The sequence below is a fragment of the Camarhynchus parvulus genome, chromosome 1 (assembly GCF_901933205.1).
Source record: "Camarhynchus parvulus chromosome 1, STF_HiC, whole genome shotgun sequence".
Taxonomy (NCBI): Eukaryota; Metazoa; Chordata; class Aves; order Passeriformes; family Thraupidae; genus Camarhynchus; species Camarhynchus parvulus.
The window spans coordinates 14,682,024-14,697,831 of NC_044571.1; the positions used below are offsets into that span (position 1 = coordinate 14,682,024).

Here is a 15,808-nt window from a genome sequence, read left to right on the forward strand (position 1 = left end):
GCATATACACTGGAAGCCAGTAAAAGTAGCCGGCAGACATAATCAGCAATAGTTCCCACGATAAAATGGAGTTGTACAAGGCACAAAGAAGTGAAAAAAGATCCATACCAAATAAATCAAAGTTCCTCAATCAATCATCTCTATCCAACTCTACAGCAGACTAAGCTAAAAATCTGACTGCTTGAAACTTGTGTTTGACCATCCATAAACCCCAGACTTGAATTACCCTGAATGTTTCAACCAGACAGACCGAAGTAACTGACAGAGCATTTACTTCTCTTCAAGCACAACCAAAAGCAAGCCAATTCCCCAGGAGCCAAGGATATTTAATAGAAGTTGGAAGGCTTTGCTTATTGCTCATTCTATCTGATCTCAATGTATGTTCTGAGATAGATTTATTTTTCATTTTCTAAATGTCACTCAACTCCATGTTGCAAGCTAAAGGCAAATAGGACCAACAAAACTAAATTCTGCTAGACCACAGTGAATTATTGAACTGCTGGTTCCTTCTTAGTCAGGAGCACCACTGATGAAACACCACAGTCCACTACCACCATGAAACTTCCCCTACCTTCCTTCCCCTACCATTCTGTAAAACTATGCATCATCGGTACCAGTAAGATTTTAGACTCCTATCCAGCGTCAGGTTCTACCAGGGCACAGGCAATAAGGCTCAGAGTACACAGCCTGCCTGCCCAGTAACCATGGTTACAGCAGTAATAAGTGGGCCAGCAATCAAACCAACATGTTTTTCAGAGATCAAAAGAGTAGATAAATGGGGCCATAACTATGAGCCACAGTTCTTAAACAGGTTCTAATCTCTGCCTTGCACTGGCAAGGGAACTTTGCAAGGCTCACTTTGAACTTGCAGCTTCTGGCAGGCATCAGCCGTTTTTGGAGAGGGTAAGAGCAGCTGCTCCAATGCCAGTACATTCACAAAGCATTTTTGTCACTTCAGACATGCAGTCCTCACTTCCTCAGCAGCATTTGCTTCCTTGCCCAACTCCTTTACCTTCTCCATCTTTATCACAACAAATGCCTACTTCCACCATTTACTCCTTAAGCCACCCCCACAAAAACATTAAAAACCCTGTTTACTAATGCATGCCATGCCCTCCAAGGGCCAAGAGTAAAATGACATGAGATTTAAATTGAACCAGTGTCCAACAAACCCCCCAATCACTTAACTTCTGCAGCTTCTGCAAGACAGCAGCAAGATGGCAAACAGACTGAAAGAACTGAAGTACTCATAATACATTTAGCCCGTTTTCAACAGCTTTAAGGAATCCCGCTAGGTGCATCTTGGCAGACACTGCAGGACAAATCATCACTGGTATTTTTCTGCTCCATGAACAGATCAACCCCTCGCATACAGCTCATCACTCAGCCACAAAGTTCTTTGCTAAGAACCCAGGCACAAGCTTGATTAAGCTCTCCCTATTATGCTATTAACTTTAGGAAATTAAAACAACATGCTCTTTTCACCACAAGATTTGCCTCGGAGGGCTAATTAATTCTCCCAAGTTGGAGATTCCCTTATAAAATGTTTGAGGGCTTAAGTGGTTGCTTGAAGGTATCAGGAAGTTTCAGTGATCTCAGGATATCTCACCCAAATCCACTTGTCACCACCTCACTCCAAGCTCAGATATGCTCTTATCAAGCACTGATAAGCAAATAGGACAATGGTGATTAAAACAACAGGAACACCTTTGAATCTACATCTAAATATTTATTCAAGTAGTCATTACATTTTTGGTTATTCAGGAACAAAAGAAACAAACTCTGGATACCAAGTAGAAAATACTGATTTAGGCATTTGATAATTATTTGCCAGAAGTAATGAAAAATGCCCAGAGTTTCAACTTTAGATAACAGGAACAAAACCCACTATGTACAGGATTTGAAATACATGTATTTTTCAAGAGAGTTAATGCCCAGTTTAGCCAGAACATTTTTGAACCCCAGCACATCTGAAGAGAAGACTTGCAGCAGTTGCAGATGTTCCTCTGAATTTGAGCAGCAAAGCAGTCAGTAATTGACAGTAACCTGTGAAATGAGAGCAAAGTCCAGAGTCGCTGTAAGCACCAAGTCTGGCCTCATGCACAACACTGGCTAGTTCCACCCTGATACTTGAGCTCAGTGTTGGAATCATCTATTAAACTAGACTGCCTCTAAAAATATTCTGGATTAAGAAGACTTCATCCCCTACAATTAACAAAACTTCAGTAAACTATGGGAACAGATTAATTCTCATTGAAAATATTCACCCCACTTCCAGCTTCAAATTTTTCTTACCCTGATTTTCAATCATTTCTTCTAGCAAGTGAGAATACAGCATAACCAAAACAATAAAACACATCAAAGCACTTATATATGATTCTGCAACTGATGAATTTTCCCTTGGTAGCTAAATATTCAGTAGAAAAAGGTGAAGAAAACAAAGCGTTTCATTAAGAATACATGAAAGAGTTAGCATACATTAGGAATCAAGATGCAGAATATGCTAAGAGTAAACAGCAACCTGAAGTGCTGGCATATTGTTTCAGTTCAGAGCTGTTTAGGTTGTTTCAACATAATAAATCCTTGTGTTTTGCAAGTCTGATATCCTTGCACACAGGCACCCTACCTATCAACTCCCATTCTTCAAAAATCCTAAAGGAAAAGGAAATACAGAGACAGGGTGGAAGGGCACCACATACAAGTGATGAAGGGAACACACCTGACAGAAGAGATGCATTTCTAGGCAGCTGAGGTCCAGGGACAGTTCAAGAAGAGCAGCAGGAGAGGGTGCCTCCAACCTGCTACAGCCACACACCTGACTGCTCTGGCACCGAGCTCAGCACAGTCAAACTGGCAGCCCCCTCCACCACCACCTCGTACTGGAAACAGTGTCCTCAGGCTCACAGGTGTACAGGGAATCTCTCACTCACAAACTGATTTTTGCAATGCCAATATTGTATCTCAATCTCAGCCATGAAAAAACTGCAAAATTAAGAGGTTTGCAGCAGAAATGTTTGGTGAGCAAATTGTTCATCAGCTTTAAAAACCCAGAGCCAAGGAGAAGCTTCGGGCTCCCATGTATTTTGCATGTTCTAGATTTTTTTAGCACTTGAGAAAACAGAAATAAAACCCCCCCAAAAAAGCTAAAAGTCACAACAGTGTATGGAAAATCAACAGCTGCCTCCTCCTCCTCCTAGGTCCCCCTCTCCATTTTATGTGACCAGATAGAGCAGTACATAATAATTTGCAGATAACTTATCACTTAGTCATCAACTTCTGCATGGCAATATTTTTCTTAGAAGTAGAAAACTTAAGAATTGTAATTCTTTTGTGCTAGTTAAAAGGATCTGCCTGCATGGAAAATGAGTGAGCAGGGCATACAGGTGTTTGAAACAGACTAACTGGAGAAGTTTTCACAGCAATATCACAGACTCAGCTAAAGTCAGAATGCTAACAATCGCCTAAGCTGAGCCTTGTCCTCCAACAACAAGATAACCCCACACCTCACAAGAATGAAAGTACACCCTCCAAGTATACCCCAAAACTCCTGCTTTCATAACTGCCCAGAACCATGCAGGTAGCTTTTTCCTGACATGTGAATAGATGCAAATGAGTAACAACTGGCTTTAGCAACATACACCTTCTGATTATTAAGTTTCAAACAGAACACACGCAGAACACACGTACAGGAAAAAATCCTTTGTTTTGTCCTTGCCAGCTCCGCAAAAGAAGAAAACAGCAGGAAGCAGAAAATTATACTAAAATTACTCCTTTCAATCAATTTGCATCCATGAGGACCATCCTCATTATGTTGACTTAGACACAGAAGTCAATAAATCATGTATGGCATGAGGCTTAAGGGGGCAGCAGGTGGAAACAGTCATCCACGACTCATTCATCCACGAGAAAACAGATCATCGAGTTTCCTAGTGCACTCACTCTATTGCAACATGTATTACACAAGGTTAGGAGTAGAAGGCTGCTTTTTCCAAGGGTTTCCACAGAACACCTGCCCCACTCCAATTTCTAAGGATTTCCAGCTACATAGTGAAGAAGTACAAATGCTATACTGCGTAACTATAGCTATACTGGGTCACATCAGCAAGTGCATGAACTCACTGGCACTTCCATGAGATCACCAGAGACAACAGGAGTCACTCTGGGCATCCAAGGGTCCTTTAGGAAATTGTGGGTAAAACAATCATGATCAGAATGAGTTCTCAAAGCATTAACAATACCCAGCTACAAAAAGGAGAATTCAACACTCTCTCCTCCCCTGCACTACCACCACCTTCGTATTAGCTCCCTAATCACTTTCAAGGGAGAATTCCACAGAAGATCTCCAGTTTTCAGGAAATATAGGTCTATGAGATCCATCCACTTCCATAATGGAATAAATACACTAAAAATAAGTTATTCCTTCACCCTTCCTCTACTTGATTTGCTGTATTAGGGCTATCAAAAATCTAATTTACTGTGCAAATATAGGGTGCCTCTGCTTGTGGATTCATCAATATCTGAAGGCTCACTCCCAATGATTCCTGCAGAACAATTATGGAAAACTAAAAAGAATCCACCACAGAGACCTGTGAGAGGGGCTTTCCCTTGTTCGGTCTTGGCAAAATTTTAGAAGACCATCATGTCTGGAAGCACATTAGGGACCATATTTTCTATCACTAGTAGAGCCTCCCCCATTCACTCTGACATTTACAAATTATTTCTTTCTCTATTTTTAATTAAATATATGCTTTAAAAGTATTCTCCTATATCTGGCATCTAATTGCAGTTAGTAATGTACAGCATCCTACTACAGTTAACTTTTTAAATGCCCATCTTCTGGAAATGTGCACAACAGATCACAAAGCAATTCTCTGGTAACTACAAAAAAGTCCCGAAACAACACAGGCCTCCACTTGAGCCTTAGTACCAACAATTATAGTTTCAATGCCTTAAACTTTATTTGTCACCCAGTAACACACAACTGAAGTCCAACAACTGGCATACAAAGACTGTTCACATTTTAAACTTTAGCATCTGTTGAAATACCTGTAGACCTTCCACACAAAAAAGGCTGTAGAGGAGAAAACACTTGGTAACAGAACTTCAGCATGTCCAAATAGTATCAGCTCTTCTGGTCACTTACATTTTCCAAGCCACTTCATCACCTATGACCTGATCATCTTCTAGAAAAATATTAAGTAGTACTTGTAATAAACATAGTACTTGTCCTATATACTTTCCTCTCCTTTCAAGGACTTTTATATTTAAGAGGCGTGGTCAGAGAAATGTATCTGAAATGGGAAATACCGATGTGTCAAAAGCAGTCTTTATTCCCAGCAAGAATTTGCTCTACAGCCTCAAACCATGAGCCTCACAACAAACATCTCCCACACTGTTAGCCTTCACCTCTGCAGGTGACAGTTCCTTCATGTCTGAGCAAGCAGCCATTGAGAACTTGACATCATGCTGGAGAATCAGATAATTATATTTTCAGAGTTCCAGTCATAAAGTATTTTAATCTTCAAAACTAGAAACCAACAAAAGCAGGCAATGAGTTCATAGCAGTCGTTACTGCTAAAAATGGAAAGCTATTAATACCTGTATTAACACCTCCTGACAAGCTCCATTTGTGCTCTGACACTCAGCAGGCCAGCTCTTGGTCCAGGCCTGCCAGAACTAGAGCATGGAGACCTGCAGGGCTCAGCTCACAACAGCCCAGACAAAGGCATGGGCTGAGCCCACACCACTCATGGAGGCTGCTAAGGAAACACAACCAAAACAGACCCATTCCTCAACGGCAGTTGCAAACACACCTTTAGCAAAGGCTGATAACACAGCTGCAAGCTCCAGAGACATGCGAGTCTTGTCTAAGCCTTATTTACATGGTCTTCACATACAGATCATAGCTAAGGAGTCAGCAAATTTTGTTCACATACCATAAATCAATAAGGTAAGGAGATAAGCCTGTCATCTGCATGTTATCACTGCAATCAGATGTTTCAGCACTTCAGACAATCCAACACTGGACAGAACCAGCCAAATTTAGCTATAAGGATCAGAGATACCATTCCCTCACAAGAAGTTCAAATATACTTGTTTTTACAGCTAACTGCAGCCAGCTCCAGCCACAAAAGCAAAATCTGTCTCACAGGAAAAAAACAAAGCCTTAGCACCTCTGATACATCCAGCAACAAAAGCACCCACCAGAGAACATCAAATTAAAAGTAACTCCCTATATAGGTAAGTGCTCAAATCTTTTATTGATGAGTTTTATTCATAATCTTAGGCTTGGACTAATACTGAACTTGACATCTTCTTGCTCCTTCATACACAAGACTAACTTACTTGAGAAAGAAACCACAGGTTTTCAGGAAAAATATCAAGTTTTCAATGCCAGTCATCTCTTCCTGCATTCTCTGCTATTTCCATGCTTTGTATGGGATGAACAATGATTCAGCATCTAGAACGGCTGATTATCTGCTAAATAAAGCAAAACAGCACCACTTCCAAATTGTCTTTAATACAGCAAGACACAGTTCAAAACACAAGTAACTGAACTCATGCAGTGTTTTCCCAGGGAGAAGTTAGGGCAGAGATTTCAGAGGCAGTAGCAAGAAAGAGCCAATGCAGCACCCCCCAACCCCTCCTCCCCACAGTATTTAGTTCTCCTAAACACTCCTCTTCCAGGAGATTACCCTTTCAGAAAACCATTTTCCTAATTATTTCTTGAAGTAAGGAAACTCAACAAAAAAGCTTTTAAAAGGTGTAAAACTCAAAATCTCATCAAGTCTTCCCCCCTTCAAAAGTTTAGATCAACACAGCCAAAAATAAGCACATAAAACTTTAGTACTGCTCCATGAAGAGCATTAAGACTTCCAATCCAAACAAATACAGGAATGAAAATATTATTTTTAACGGCATTCAGTTAAAATATTAAACAATTTGATAGCCTAAGTAAAAACTTCAATACCAAAAGAATATTTAGGAGGGTAACTCAGAACACCTGATAGTTAAGATATTTCCCCCCCTGCAGGGTCAGAGTTGAGCAGTGAACCCAAACCTGCAGACAGGAAGCAAGCTACTGACAGAGGATGCTCAGCCTACAAAAGGCCATTCCCTTCTCTCCCTAAAAACATTAATCTGAGGAAAATCAGATGTGCACACACATTCACTTAAAGTTTTGCTTAAATTTAAGCATTGCCCTACCTGCACTCTCTCCAACACCAGCATTCCCACAGTGTGTAATTCACCCAAGAGCTTCCTTTCCTAAGCACTGGTTGTAGTAACTGTGCCAGCTCAGGTAATCACCGCTCTCCTCACCAGCTCACTCATCTGTGCCCTTGCCCTGAGTATTACAGGCACAACTGTTTGCACCACTGTACCATGCACTATTTATAATCCCCCCAGCAATAATCCCACACAGCAAACACAGAGACAATTCAAACTGATTTCCAACTAATCTGCCTCTCAAAACAACTTTCTGAAGCAAAGAACCCAAATCTCACAAGCGCCTTCATATTATCTCTCCTCCCACCCTTAGAGAAACCTGAAGAATACCCATCAGTTCAATACTCAACAACCAAGAAAACTAAACTTTGTTGACAAATTCATGCATGGATGGAAAAACTCCCATGTGCAAGCAGATTTACAACATACAATAAATCTAAAATCAACTCTGTACAGGTATAAGGCACCAAATAAGTAAATAATTTCATAATAAAGCCCTCAAACTAAGTAACTTAAGGAGTCTCAAATTCATCTCTTCTGACTAACAAAAAGACCACAACTGAAGCTTTCTATGCCCAGATTAAAGAAGGCCAGTGAGCTGTGTCCATTTTTATAAATGTTAAAATAGTCTTCTTGTATTTTAGGACAGGGAACACTATGCTGTTTGCCTGCTGAAGCTGTCTGTTTATCTCCAGGGTCACAGATAAGTAAAATACTTCTGTTCAAAGGGCTGAGCTCCTGAGTTGCTAATTTAACCAGCCCTTGAGAAGACCATTACTGAAACTCAGGCTGTGCTATCCAGCTATCAAAAGATTCATCCCTGCTTATATTTTTAACTGGCTATTCCTAAAAAACTAATGAGGTGCTTAATTAGAGGAAATAGTTACAAGGACAGGCAAAAGGACCTCTTTTTTAATAGTATATAGATTTTTGTAGTACACAAAAAAAGACAAGAACAGCACATTGACAGGCAAAAGGGTCTTTTTTTTAATAGCGTATGGATTTTTGTAGTACACAAAAAATTTATTGAAAAGTTTTTTTCAAACTGGCAGCTTTTAGCAGAAGTACATGGCTTTAATCATCGCATGCAACCCCATTCCCAAGGCAATACTGTGATCCTCCATCTCAAACCAACATAAGAGGACCTGTTTTCTCTAACTCCCCAGACCCACATTTTTAATGACATTGCTGGCATTTCCAACAACCTTATGGAAGTGATGACTGCAAACACTAAGAAAGGGCTACATAAGAGTTATCAGTCTCACTATTTTTGCTGAGTACATTTGAATCCTGAAGAATGTACATGACAAGCTCCACAGTGCAATACTCCTTCAGGACTGCCTGAAGAAACCAGGGCTGTTATTGAAAGGGTTTGTGACATGCCAAGTAAGTCAGCCAGTGAGAACAACCCACCAGAATCCACACCATTCTGCAGCACAAGCAGTTGTTACCAGCTGCACAAGTATTAACCCATGACAAAATCCCATCCTCCTCATGCAGAGCCGTATCCTGCGGACCTTTTCCCTGCAGCGACAAAGCCTCCATCCTTCACTCGGAGAGAACCTCAGAAGACTGAGGATAAAGACAAGAGACACATACCAAAGCAATAAACAGATCCCAGAGAACTATTAACATCTCAGCCTTTATAATCATCTGCAGTCTTGATGGCAGACAATTACAATGATGCCATTGGATAGCTGCTATGTTAAAAGTGAACCATGAGAAACATATACAATTATTTCAACCATGTATGACTTAGATCAAGCAGATTCTTAAAAAAAAAACCCATTACCATGTACAGTTATTGGAAGATGCATTGCAATGAAACAATATATTGTGCAACCTTCCTACAAAGTACAGATGCCATTATCTGAACTTCTGCAAAACCTTTGACATGATCCCCCACAACACCCTTCTCTCTAAAGTGGTGAGAGCTGGACTCAGAGGGTGAACTGTTTGGTGCATAAGTAAATCGTTGGACAGTGACATCCAAAGGGTTGTGGTCAGTGGCTCAGAGTTCCAGTGGACATCAGTAACCACATGTGCCCCTCAGGACTCCATACTGTGACCAGTTATTTAGTATCTTCATTAATGACACAGACAAAGAGATCAGTTACAGATGGCAATAAGCAGAGTGCAGTGGTTGACACACCTGAAGAATGGGATGGCATGTAAACAGATGTGGAAAAGCTTGAGAAGTGGCTCATGGGAATCTCATGAGGTTTAACACGACCAAGTGCAAGGGGCTGCACCCAGGTCTGGGCAACTCCTTGTGTCAACAAAGTCTGGGGATGAACAGATCAAGAGTGGCCCTGCCTAGAAGGACCTGAGCGTGCTGGTGGGTCAGAGGCTGGACATGACCAGCAACCCAGGCATCTGCAGCCCAAAAAACCAACAGTGTCCTGGGCTGCATCCAAAGCCCTGAGGGCAGCATGGTGAGGAAGGGAATTCTGCCCCTCTGCTCTGGTGAGACCCCACCTGCAGTGCTGCCTCCAGCTCTGGGGTCCCAGCACAGGAGGGACATGGACCTGTTCAAGTCCAGAGATGACCAAGTTCAAGATGTTCAGAGAGATGGAGAATCTCCTCTACAAGGAAAGGCTGAGAGAATTGGGATTGTTCAGTATGGAAAGAGAAGGCTTTGAGGTGACCTAATCACAGCTTTCCAGTACCTGAAGGGAGCTTAAAGCTGAAGAGAAAGTCTTGAAAAGGAGCCTGGAGTGATAAGGGGGAATGGCTTCAAACTGAAAGAGAAAAGGGTTTGGTTAGATGTTAGGAAAAAATTCTTTACTCTGAAGGTAGTAAAGCATTGGGACAGATTACCCAGAGAAGCTGTGGATACCACATCCCTGAAAGTGTTCAACACCAGGCTGGATGTGGTTCAGTGTAAATTGACCTAACCCAAGGTGTAGCTGCCCACTGCAGAGAACTTGGAAGTAGAGAACACTTAAGGTCCCTTTTAACCCATCCATGATAAGCTAGCAACTTTTGTTGTATTAATACCTGTAAAAAACCACACATTTGTCAAAAACAAGGACACAGCTAATGTTTTGAGGTAAAAGGACTGAGCATTTACCAAGTTTACAGATTCAGCCTTCTCCATAAGGAAAGATGCAACAGCTTTAGCTGAGACCTAGAAAAAACACGTTATGCTCACAAGATCTGAAGGTCCAAAACCACACATTTAATTTTATTAAATGCTATTTCATAGCATTCCAGACCATTCAGAAGTCTAACTGTCCACCTAATTTGGAGAAAAAAACCTCAATTAGTTGACAATCTATGATTAAGCCATAAGTTTAACTCCTGTAACACAAACTACACATGCACACTCACCATTTTTTTTCTATTTAGATGACTCTTTGTGCTTTGCACCATAAACACTAGGTGAGAGGAAAAACTCCACATAAGAAGTACAAACCAACTACTGAGCTGTCACTGCTGAAAGTTCTTCTTGCCTCGCTGAAGATGTCCGTTTTGCTGAGACGAATGTAAAAAGAGAAAAATGCTTCTTCCTTCCTTTGACTGACACAGCAACACCTCTACAGTGGGTCCATCAACCCATCCCCACTTAGGTACATCCATCTTGGTCAGACAATGATGCAAATATTGCACTCAAAAGTAAAGGCAAGTGGAAAAGCCTACCTAAAATCAAAGCAATTGTTAAGGTCCTCACCACATTCTCTAATTAACAGCATTGCTTTTTATATCATAGAGGATCTAACGTACCTATGGTTTATTTTCAATAAATAAGCCATAGGTAAAGTACCTATTTTATCCCTGGCAATTTCGACCCTTCTGCAGAAGCCAGTCCTTGTTGTAACTCCTGAACCCATGGTAGTTCAGAGAAATACAGTGACAAAGAAGCCATTGTGTGGGCTGGTTGGTTTCTCTGAAACTAGTTTTTACACTAGTCTAGCTTACCAATTCTGCTCATACTAGATTAGTCAAGCACAAGGTGCAAGGAAAATAGCAGTACTATCTCATTTGCCATTAGGCCACCATTAGAGTGGCTAACTCGCCCTGAAAAAAACCCAGCGTAAAAGGGAAACCGAAGGGTTTTCACTGTGAAAACCACAGTACACTACCCAAAAGCACACTCTGGGAACAACTGCAGTATCACCTTCTCCTTCCTGCTCCCGGCTCTCCGAAGTGCACGTGCAGCAATGCCACAAAGAGCACAGCTTGCAGCAAAGCCCCTGTGGTCAGGAATCTCTTTCTCAAACGAAGGTTTTAAAAGATTTTGTCTTTGCAAGGATGCAAAGAACTGCCTTCACACCAAACTGGGAAGGAGAATGGGGTTCGACACAGGGCCAGGCGGGCTCCGGGGCGGGTGCGGGAGGCCACACCGAGCCCGCGGCCTGGCTCGGCACTCAGCGAGGCGCTTTGGCGCCCACGGCAGCTCCCCCCTTCCCCCACCAAACCTTCCCACCGGGCTCGGCCGCCGGGAAACGTGGTTGTGGCCGCAGCTCCCGGCCCGAACGTGCCGCCTGCAGATACCCGCGGGGTCAGGCCCTGCCACAGCCCGGCGCTCCAGCGCTAATCGCGTTCTCCAGCAGGTTCGAGCAGCACCGCAGTGACACCGCACTCCCGCCCCGCTCGGCGGCAGCCGCCAGCCCGGCTCCCCGCACCCGCCTCAAGCGCGGGGCAGCCGCAGCGCCAGGGCGGCCTCGGGGGTGCCCGGGCCCGGCCGCTCACCAAGAGCCAGGCTCTGCTTCCCTCCCTGCGGCCCTGCGGTTCGGCGCCTGCCACCCGCCACCCCCGCGGGGAAAGCGCGCCCTGGGGTGCCCGAGTCGCCGCGAGGAACCCGCACGTCCGCCTCGGCCCAGCCCAGCTCCGCTGGTTCCCCCCGGGCGGCGCAGCCCCGCGGCGGCGGGCTCTGGGCAGGAGGCCGCAGCGGGCCGCCCGCCTGCCCAGGGACATAGCCTGGTACCGTGGACAAACACGGCCCGGCGGGAACGCCGGGGAAAGGGCCGGAGGGGGAGGCGGCGCCCGCGCGGGCCTCATCCTCGGCGGCCCCGGCGAGACGCCCAGCGAGACGGGTGGGGTGGGAAGGGTGCGCGCCCCCCGCCGCCTTCGAGCCCGGTTACCTGTGGCGCCGAGCAGGAAGTCCAGGGTGCTGTGCCGCGCTGCTGCTGCCATAGTGAGGTAGAGCCCTGTGCCATGCCTGGAGCGGCGGCGACGGCGCAGCCCGAGCGGCGGAGCGGCCCTATATGCGCGGGGCTGCGGCGGCGCCGGGGGGGAGCGCCGCGGGGCGGGGCCGGGGCGGGCCCGGGGCGGGCCCGGGGAAGCGGCGGGCCCGGAGACCCCGCTCGGCGTGCCCGGAGAGCCCTTGGCAGTGCGGCTGACCTGCACCCACCCCTGAAATCCCGTAATGGTGGTCTGGCGCTGAGGCTGCGGAGCGGTCCCTGCGGCCGTGGGCAGGAGCCGTGTGTCACCTGCTGCCCGCCGTGGGCACGGAGGGGCCCCGCTCTGCCTCCCTGCAGAGGGACCAGACCAGGGAGTCTTTAAAGCCTTTTGTTTAACGTCTTTCTTATTCGTAACGGATAACTGTAAAACAGCGAGCTGAAGTCACAAATTTCATTAATCACGTGCAGTTACAAGCCCAGAAAATAGTGTTCGGCAGTAGTTAGCTACAGGACTGATCACAGAATCACGACATCACAAAATCAATTAGGTTGGTAAAGACATCTGAGATACCGAATCCAACCTGTGACCAACCACCACCATGTCAACTAGACCATGACACTGAGTGCCATGTCCAGTCTTTCCTTAAAAACATCCATGGATGGTAACTCCACCACCTCTCTGGGCAGCCCATTCCATTAACCTTTCTGTGAAGAAATTCCTCCTAATGTCCAACCTAAATCTCCCCAGGTGCAGATAAAGACTGTGTCCTCCCATCCTGTCGCAGGCTGCCTGGCAGAAAGACCAAGCCCCATCTCTCTACAGTCTCCTTTCAGGGAATTGTAGAGAGCATAATGTCACCTCTGTCTCCTTTTCTCCAGGCCTAACAACCCCAGCTTCCTCTGCTGTTCCTCATCAGATTTGTGCTCCAGACCCTTCCCCAGCTCCGCTGTCCTTCTCTGGACATGCTCCAGCCCCTCCACATCCGTCCTGAATCGAGGGGCCCAGAACTGGGCACAGGAGTCCAGGTGTGGCCTCACCAGTGCTGAGAACAGGGGAAGATCTTTGGCTGTGTCAGTCACTAGGAGCTTTGCCAGCTGGCAAATTCCTTTAATTTTATTGCATGAATGAGAGTGGATTTGCACAATGCCATGGCATCAATGGTTTCACATGATTCCACAATTAAACTAAGATATTTACAAGTAACTGCTAGTGTGTAATCTAATGTGCTACCATGATTATTTGCATAACTTTCAATAAGGTATTTTTCAGGGCAAACTTACAGCATCCCTGTTTTGAACAGTTATAGTTCTGCACAGGCACCCTGAGCAAAGCAGAAACATTCACTGGAAATGTGCATCAGAGGACATACAGACATCTGCAGATCTGTACTAACTATACTTTCTTCAGATGGTCTTCATTTGACACAGCTCATTCATGAGAAGCTGGGAGATTTTATTATTAATTACCTAAAATATACAGCTTTGCAGGTTCCATTCAATGTGTTTGATCCAGTCCTGGATGTTATAGGGGATTTCTGTTTGAGTGGCTTGTGTGTCCTTGTTGCCATTACATCACGAATTCTGATTTTTCTTAATGCCATCTCTTTTTTTTTTTAATTAAACCAAAATCAATGCTTCCTTGCTGCCAACTTCAACCTCTCTACATTTTTTTTCCAGACATGCAACTGCCACAGGACAGCCAGTAAAATCGCTGCTGTTTAAAATCTCTTACATCTCTCACCTTTGCTTGTGGCTGCTGCAGTGGTTTCAGTTACCTCATTCCATAAAGGAGCTTACTGGATTGATCTTTATTCTCTTCAGTGGGAGCAACACCCTGTGCTCTGTTCAACCTATTACATTGTCTATCCATTGTGGAATATTTGGAAGAAGGTAATAGTGGTGTTGCCACCAAAGTACCTTCAAATGTATTTGTTCATACGTGCTAAGAGCCTTGCTAAATTATGCCCTTACATACACATGAACAACTTTCCTGGGTTTACAGGGAAATAAAAAAAAAAAGGGAACATCAATATGTCATCCAGATCTTTTCCTGGCATTAGTTTTGCAATTGAAGGCCAACCATTTCAGACTGGCGCTTAAAGAAAGTTGAAACATCATCTATTTAATTAAATTTGCCATGGAAAAAAGAACAGTGGTTTTACTGTGTCCTTTTTTATATGATGAGAATTTTATGATTTTGTAGTGGGCTGAAGAGCTGAAAAGGCTAATGAATTATTACAAAGAACAGTATGAAGACTTTCTTTCTTAAACTTTGACTTAAAGGACAGTTCTTATGCATAAATGGCTTTTACAGCTGCTCATTGGGTTAGGTGGAACTGGGAAAGCTGGCAAAACAGCATGAACAAATTCAATAAAGAGTGGAAAAGAAGAAAAATAAGAGGTTCATCTTGGAAAGTTTGGTAGAGCTGTAAGAAAACATCCAACAAGAGAAAGAAACCTTCAACATCAGTATGTAGGAGTGAAAGCAAACAGTAAATTACATATGGTTTTACAGAAAAACTAAAAACAAAGCCCACAGAATTTAAGCCTCCTTGTGAAGGATCCCATTGCTGAGGAAGGAACTAACACCATTCTCTACCACTTCTTTGGTGTGACTACTGTGTGCATACTACTTAACTAGGTCATGCCTGGGATATTTTTGGGAATCTTCCTGTTAGAAAATTACACTGAAGGGAATTTTAAAAAGAGCAATTAAAATAATTAAAGAGATGAAGGGATTGATTTATGAGACAAGATCAAAAGATCTGGAATATTAAAACATGTTTCACAAATGCTGTGGAGTTTGGATGACATCACGTTGTTAAGATTAGCACAGACTGTTTAGAAAGAGTTTATTCAGTGTGAGGTTACCTGTGTATTTTGAAACTCGTAGAAACTGCAAAAGCGGGGAAAAAAGGTTGAGGCACCAGTGTTTGAAAGCTTTGTGCTGAAAATCAAGGGCAGAGAACATACCCTCTACAGATAGATTGGACAGATTAGATAAAAGACACCAGCTGATGGGAACAACCTGCACTAGATGTGTGGTTCAGCCTGCATAACCTCTGTTCTTCATGCAGGACCACAGCAGCTGAAATACCAAGTGTTTCAAGTCTCAGGTGTTTTTAAGCAGGGTGTAATTTTTAACCACTGGTTCCCTGTTCATCCTCTCTGACTACATCCTTCTCTGTTCATTGTTCTGAAGATATTTCACCTACAACTGCTTCAATCCTAAATTCACCTCAGGAATGAAAGATAACTAAACTTCTTCTCATACACAGCTAAGAAACATCCTTTAAGAAAAAGATTTGTTTTCCTTGTGCTTATAACCTGTTCAGAAATTCATAACTTCTGGTCCTTCTGAGTCCAGCCTAGGGCCCACTAGGGTTGTTTAACAATAGTAGACTTTTTTCTCGTGAATGGCTGAAAAGTTTCAAAAGTGATGACACATTTAAGAC

The 15,808-nt window shown here is 43.7% G+C and overlaps 1 protein-coding gene across 2 annotated transcripts in view; it reads right to left on the bottom strand.

The window, feature by feature from the left end:
- The window catches only part of SMS (spermine synthase), a 43,302-nt gene extending 30,828 nt beyond the window's left edge, over window positions 1–12,474 (bottom strand). Inside the window, exon 1 of one of the 2 annotated variants that reach the window (XM_030943748.1) lies at window positions 12,315–12,474. In XM_030943748.1, the coding sequence (XP_030799608.1) occupies window positions 12,315–12,366 (52 nt within the window). In that variant the 5' untranslated portion in view covers window positions 12,367–12,474. Of the gene's footprint in view, window positions 1–9,896; window positions 9,980–12,314 lie in introns of those variants that run through there. The other variant, XM_030943757.1, reaches the window with a different exon arrangement.
- Between the last annotated feature and the right edge of the window lie 3,334 nt (window positions 12,475–15,808).